This window comes from Marmota marmota, unplaced genomic scaffold (genome assembly GCF_001458135.2).
Source record: "Marmota marmota marmota unplaced genomic scaffold, marMar, whole genome shotgun sequence".
Classification (NCBI taxonomy): Eukaryota; Metazoa; Chordata; class Mammalia; order Rodentia; family Sciuridae; genus Marmota; species Marmota marmota.
The window spans coordinates 28,355,146-28,362,413 of record NW_025999900.1 but is presented as its reverse complement, the minus strand read 5'-3'; the positions used below and the strand labels follow the sequence as shown (position 1 = coordinate 28,362,413).

The 7,268-nt window shown below is 38.9% G+C and overlaps 1 protein-coding gene across 2 annotated transcripts in view; it reads left to right on the top strand.

Moving 5' to 3' along the window:
* Positions 1-5,180: 5,180 nt before the first annotated feature.
* G2e3 (G2/M-phase specific E3 ubiquitin protein ligase) overlaps positions 5,181-7,268 on the top strand; it is a 60,643-nt gene continuing 58,555 nt past the window's right edge. The window contains exon 1 of one of the 2 annotated variants that reach the window (XM_048798718.1): positions 5,181-5,340. In XM_048798718.1, coding sequence (XP_048654675.1) covers positions 5,324-5,340 — 17 coding nt within the window. In that variant the 5' untranslated portion in view covers positions 5,181-5,323. Of the gene's footprint in view, positions 5,341-5,371; positions 5,712-7,268 lie in introns of those variants that run through there. The other variant, XM_015491787.2, reaches the window with a different exon arrangement.

Genomic DNA, 7,268 nt, shown 5'->3' with positions numbered 1-7,268 from the left:
AGAGAGAGAGAGAGAGAGAGAGAGAGAGAGATGAAAGAGAGAGAAAATAGAAGATTAACTGTGACTTAAGGGAAGAATAGACTTCTTATGTTGTAGGGACAAACGAGGCAAGGCACCAAAGATAGCAGGAAACAGTTTTATTTGGCTGCAGCCAGGCTCAGAGGGCACAGCTTTTGCTGTACTCAATCCCCTGAACCCCAAGTTCAGATAGTTTCAGAATTTTATACCCAGCATGTAAGGGGTGAGGCTCAGAAACTCACGGTCTGTAGAAGTTCACATAAAAGTAGTTTTTTTCTTTCACTGTTCTGGGCAAGTTAACCTTTCAAGGACAATACCTGAGAAGGGGAGGCTTCTTCTCCCCTTTCTTTCCTCCCCCTGCCAGCTGTTACCATGGAGCCCAATTGGTAACTTCTCCTATCTTAGAAATGTAGACATCTCAGACATCTTGAAGCTCAGCTCAAGGCCAGAGGCCCTGTTTACACATTTCTACAAAATACTATAGTGGATGCATGTTTGTGAAAAACTAGTAAGGGGGTGTCCAGCACCTGGAGTGTTGATTTCTTCCTGGCCAGTGGCCAAGTAAAACAGGACAACATAAAAATAGGAAGTTTAACTACATTGAACTTTTTTGTAGAGACTCTTTTGCTTATAGTCTTAAAATCAATTATGGTGAAGATTTCTGGAGAAGCTTAGTTAAGATTTGTGTGTGTGTGTGTGTGTGTGTGTGTGTGTGTGTGTGTAGGATAGGGTGCCACTACACTCTCTCAGTTGGTCTCTCTCTCTCTCTCTCTCTCTCTCTCTCTTCCCCCCTTTCTCTTTTGTCTCTTTCATATATCTCATATATATAAGTATATGGATATATACATATATGCACATAAATTATTTGTTACTGTTTAATCCTTCTAGAATTTTATTTTGGTATATGGTGCAAAGTAGAAGCTTAAGTTTGTGTTTTCCATGTGAACAGCCAATTATTTTCAGCATTGATCAATTTATAAATGAAACTATCCTGTTCCTGAAACTGAAATGCCACCTTTATAATATATTAATGTAATGTAACAGGAGTCCACTTTGTACTTTTGACTATAAACCTTGTTGCTCACCCACATGTAGCTTATTTTTAAATTGACATTTTTGTTTTGTTTTTCCTCTTTTCTTCCTGCCGCCCACGCACAACAGGAGAAACAAGACTAACATTTTTTCCACTCCATGCTAAGCTATTGTGTCCTTCACTCCTCAAAAGAATATCACTGCCCACAAGAATAAAGAAACTCCAAACCTGGAGCAATGACTTTCTCAAGGACACTTTATATCTCCTGACAATATTTGGATCTCAGCCCTGAAGTTCTCTCTTCTCTTCAGAAGAAAGAATCACAGCCTCTGGAACAGTAGTCCCCTGTGTTTCTCATTAGCTAGCCAATCAATCAAATTTCTTTTTCCTTTTTCTCAAAACCTTGTCCTTATTATTGAATTGTCAAAGGAGACATGGACCAAGCTTTTAGTATCATTAATATTCCCTATACAGTTAATTCTAGATTCTCTATGTATTTGTCGTGTCTGTGTGTGTGTGTGTGTATGTGTGTATGTGTGTGTGATATATACTGGGAATTTAACCTAGGGTTTCACATATGCTAGGCAACTGCTCTACTACTGAACTACATCTACCAGTTCTTTTTATTAACTTTATTTTCAGTCTGACCTTAAATTTACAATCCTCCTGTCTCAGATTTCCTAGTATGACCCCACTCCTTGTATTTGTCTTTTTAGGCTAATACTTTTTTTGTCTGATCTGTTTGACTTTTGTTGGTTGGTTTGCTTGTGCAATTAATTGTTTGTGTGTGACTACTAACCTTTGTATTAGCTTTGTGGCAAGTTTTACTTTAGCTTTGTGGTAAGACAAAATATCTATCCTCAGCATTCGTGAATCTTTTTTTTCCCCCTAAACTATCTTAACAATTCTAATTAGTTTTTATGAACATTACAATCACTTATATTCTCCATTACATTTTTTAAAATGTCAGGCCCTATATTATTCTTTAAATTTCTTTCTAGGAATTTTTACTGTTTTTGTCACTTATGTCGGTTGTGCTAAGAATCTTTCAAGGTAAACTGTTGGAGCTCTTCTGCTAAAGCATTTTGTATTGGCTCTTGCATGTTAAGCTGATGGCTGTTGGTCCACAAATGTTTTTGTCTTGCTTTCTGCTATATGTGAAGTGAATGAGAAGAGGAGTACAAGGAAGAGGGAAGTTAAATTAGCTATGATTGAAATTGTCTATGGATTCAGTTCTCAGCTTGTTCAGATTACTGAGGTGTTATGAGAAACTAAATCAAATCTTTGTATTCTTTTTCTTCTTCAGTTTTGCAGCTTTTATTAGATGAAATACTTATATAAGTATATTTTACTTAATTTAAAAATGTTATTACCTATCAGATGATGGCCAGATTTGCTAGTATGTCCAATACAAATATTTTCTTTAAAAAATGTGTAAGTCTGGGGGCTGGGGCTGTAGAGCGCTGCCTAGCACATGTGAGGCCCTGGGTTTAATCCTCAGCACCACATAAAAATAAATAAATGAAGATATTGTGGCCACCTACAACTAAAATAAATAAATAAATATATATATATATATATATATATATATATATATATATATATATATATATATTTTTTTTTTTTTTAAGAAAAATGCGTAAGTCTGGCCAGACACAGTGGAACACACCCATAATCCCAGCAACTTGGGAGGCTGAGGCAGGAGGATAGCAAATTTGAGGTCAGCCTCAGCAACTTAATGAGGCCCTAAGCAAATCAAAACTTACGAATGGGGATGTAGCTCAGGGCTAAAATGTCCCTGGGTTTAATCCTCAGTACCAAAAAATAAAAATAAAAAGTAAGTCTGTTTCCTCCACCTCTTTGGTGTAGTCGGTGGATATTTACTGAAGATTTTATTTTGTTCATGAAATGTTGTAGCATTACTTATTATAATTACCTATACTAAACTCTGATGGGAAGAAAGAAAAGTTTAAATAGTGTAAATAACTGGAAATGCTACTCAATGCACGAGTGTTATAGGCAATTTATACAATTAAGTCTGGATAATGTTAGGGGGAAAATATATACAAATGAAGGCTGGGGTTGTAGCTCAGTGGTAGAGCACTTGCCTAGCGTGTGTGAGGTCCTGGGTTCAATCCTCAGCACCTCATAAAACTAAATAAACAAAATAAAGGTCCATCTATAACTAAAAATATATTTTTTAAAATATACATGATTGACACTACATAGAGTCCTTCAATGTTGGTAAGAAATTAATCTCAGCCTGACTGATAGCTAGGCTGCTGGGTGATGGTGACTTTATCAACATTTTAGTGGAAGAGATTGAAGAATTCATTAAAGGTCCTAGGGAAGGATTGAACACAGGAAACAATTATTTTTAGAATCTTGCCTATAGTTATATAAAGACAATAATTATATAATTGTCATTACATACAATATAATATATAATATTTTGTGATTTTTGTCGGGGCTTTTCAAGGGCAATTTAAGAATATTTAACTTTACTTGCAGGTCAACTTGAGAATTTAATTCCTGTGAAGTAAGAAACTTTAATGGTGGGAAGGTACCAAGAATTATGAAAGACAGAAAAATATGATTTAGTTTCTGTCTTTGAGCAACTTCAAGAAGTTATATGTTTAATGGGGGCATATTAGAAATGTGGAACACTGAATAATACAACATATCATGAATGATGAAATGTGTGGTCCAATCATTGAAGGAATTGATGAATGAACGCAGACTATCCAAACATTGTAAATCATACATTTATTAAATTGAATTCTGTTTCCAGAATATACTCAATTTCTAACAATCTTATTTAAAAACAAAATTGCAAAAGTAAAACATTCTTATTATTTAAGAAATTCGGCTGGTTATAAAGTGAAAAGTAAAAAACCTCCATCTTTTACCACCCCTATTTGCCACTCCTGTAAATAATTGTTCACACTTTTTATGCATCTATCCTGAAATTTTTTATGCTGATATATATTTACAGGATACTGTAGTCATTCTAAAACTCGCCTTTTCCAGTATTTGAATAGCTACTGATCGTTACTTTTCGTGCCTGCAATATATGCCAAATCCTAACATATAACTTACTTAACTATTTCTTTAACCATTTCCTTATTGGTGGACACAGATTATTTACTTTCCATTGCTAAAAACAATACAATAAATACCTTTATACTTCCTTGTGTCAGATTATCTGTAAGATAAATTCCTAAAAATCTAGCAAATCTTTCAGATTGTATTTTTGACAGAGACAGAAATGTTGCTGCCATGGCTCAGTCTGAACTCATCAGTTTAGGTAAATCAACGCCATTAACTGTGAGTACGATCCCTCTGGTGGCACCATCAATCAGGACCCCAAAGGTTGGAGTTAAGATTCTTTCTCCCACCCCGCCCCCTAAAAGCATGTTCAATTCTTTCTTTAATTTCTTAAAGCTCCCAGACGTAGCCCTTCAGAAGCTTAAGACCTTTAGGATCAAAAAATACGCAGTTCTTTGTTTAAAAAATAGGACACTGCTGTCCCAAGAACCTTACAGAACGGTACGTAATAGTCTTGCAAAATGATCCTTTATACGGGGTGGGGACAGTTATTGCTTTCTAATATTTATTCTCATATATTTTGTTTGGAACCGGGAACCGCTCTGACCTCTTATTTTCAATTTGTGGCCGGGTGAGGGGTGACTGGCAAACTTGTCTTTTTGTCTTCCTCAAGCAGTGGATGGAAAGCGTTTAGAGGTGCTGTCGGGCGCGGTTCCGGAAGGCGAAGGAAACCTGTGCAGAGTACGTGGAGGTTTGCCTTTTTCCTCTGGCTGCTCCTGCTTCGGTTTACGCCAGGGTGAGGGGAGAGGTAAAAACCTCCCGGCGCAGTAGAGCTCCCATTTTCCCCATTCCTTGAAGACGAAGAAACTTTAGCACGTTTCCATCCATTTTAGAAACAAGCAGCTCAAGAGTCACCAGGCAGAAGCCACCGCCCGGCCCTCTCTGAGAACCTGAAAAGAAGAGAGACTGGAAAAAGCCAACAAGCTGCAAACGGAAAGGCTAGCGGAATTAGCACCCAGCAACACAGCCGGGGCGCTATAGCCCCTACCCCACAGCCCGCGCCCCGCGGGTTCTGCCCTGGGGGGCGGGGCCGACCGCTCCTTCCGGGTTGCGGGCGGAAGTGAGAGAATTTGAATCCTACGGGCCGTTGGATGGGGCTGGTGGCTGGTGTCTTGCAGTAGTGCTGCGCGAGAAGGGAAAAGTGACGCGGCCACCCTGGAACTTATGCTCCGCGAGCCTCTGTGAGTAGATGGGGAACGGGAAGAAACTGAGTATTCCAGGGAGAGAAGCGGGGCCATCGGATGGGATAGCTGGGTCGGGAGGCCGACTGCGTAGCGGGGCTTTGGAGAACCTTTGCGGGTGTCTGCAGGGACCAGGTGTGCAGACCACGGGAAGTCGGGGCGCGGGGGAGAGTCACCCTGGCCAACACTCCCGACGGTTGCGCATACCAAGCCAACCCTGAGCATTGAGGATTTGGAGGCCTGGCCGGCCCCTGACATCAAGACTTGTTTATACGCTGTCTGGGTGACTCTTTCGTAATCGCAATTTAGCGTTTCCATCAGTTCTGCAGCTTTCTCAGTACGTGAATGTCATAGCGAAAGCGATACCACAGGTAAAAGAACTACCCTTTATTAAAGATGGAAGGTCGGGGGCAGCTTTAGAACGAAGAGATGCTCTGTGGCTCCGAGTTCCTCCTAAGAGGGTACTCCAGCGTTCTGTATTACCCTGGACCGCAGGGAAGTGACAGTCTTCGAAATGCCTGGTGGGGATTTAAACTGAAACCCGAGTCTCCTTTGTATTTGAAACCCGGATATTTTTCTTCCACGGTTGACATTTTTCGTGTACCGCAAAAATCCGAGACTCTTGCTCTTTTAAGTTGGTCACAGTAACCGAGATGATTCGCTGGGTCTTAGTTTCCTAACAATAGGGATAAGGTTTAGTTCCACCGCCCTGCCTTTTCACCCTCTTTATCCATTGGCCAACTGAGTTAATACAGGGTCATTTGTGAAGAACTCAGATGCTTCAAGAATCGGGTTTTGTTCGAATTTTCTTTTCTTTTTTGCTCATTTTTAATGAACTAAACTCTCACCCGCCCAAATAAAGTCATACCTTTTTGAATAGTTTAAATGTGGATGGTAAATGTAAACTGTACTTTAAATGTTTGTAGGTTTTATATCCTGCCTTATTAAAAACTGTCAGACTAATTTTGTGTTGCTTTACAGGAAAGGATATTAAGTTCCTTATAAGGTTTTAGCATCAGGGTATTGTACCATATAAATGTATAGATATCTTTTTTTAAAGTAGGACTTAATATTTAAGAATAAAAACATTCCCTCATCCAGTGCTGACTCCTCCTCCTCCCCTGCCCGGGTCCTGCCCCAGCGGGGTCCAAGGGGTCCTGAAGGATGAGTGGCATTGGCGCAAGGAATGAGACAGGAATCGTTTTCTTGGAGCAATCTCCAGAGAGAGAGAGCTGTAATGCAGCTTTCTCTGGGTCATCTTTTATTACAATTTTTCTCATCATTATGAATTCAGAATTATTAATAGAATACATCATTGATTTTTGCAATTTCCAGATTTTCCCGGAGATGTGACATTCGCTTTGCAATCATATGGGTATAGAAAAATGTGTCATCAATTTACATTTTCCCAGGATGTGATATTTCCTTAACAATCATTATGGGTACAAAATCATTAATAAAATGTGTCACTAATTTGCATTTTTCAGATTTTCCCAAGATGTACTATATTTTCTTATTGACAGATGCCAAACTATGTAACCAGACTCTAAGTCTCCCAACCTATCATTAATCTTTAAGTTTAAAGTACACCTGTACTTTATTTCTAATATAAGATCCCCATTTAAAGAAGTCCCTTAAATCTTTTTTTTTCTGATTTTTTATCTTGGTTTTTTTTTAATTTTTATTGTTGGTTGTTCAAAACATTACATAGTTCTTGACATATCATATTTCACACTTTGATTCAAGTGGGTTATGAACTCCCATTTTTACCCCGTATACAGATTGCAGAATCACATCAGTTACACATCCATTGATTTACATATTGCCATACTAGTGTCTGTTGTATTCTGCTGTCTTTCCTATCCTCTACTATCCCCCCCCGTCCCCCTATCCTCTCCTCTCCTCCTCTCCTCCTCCTCTCCTCCTCC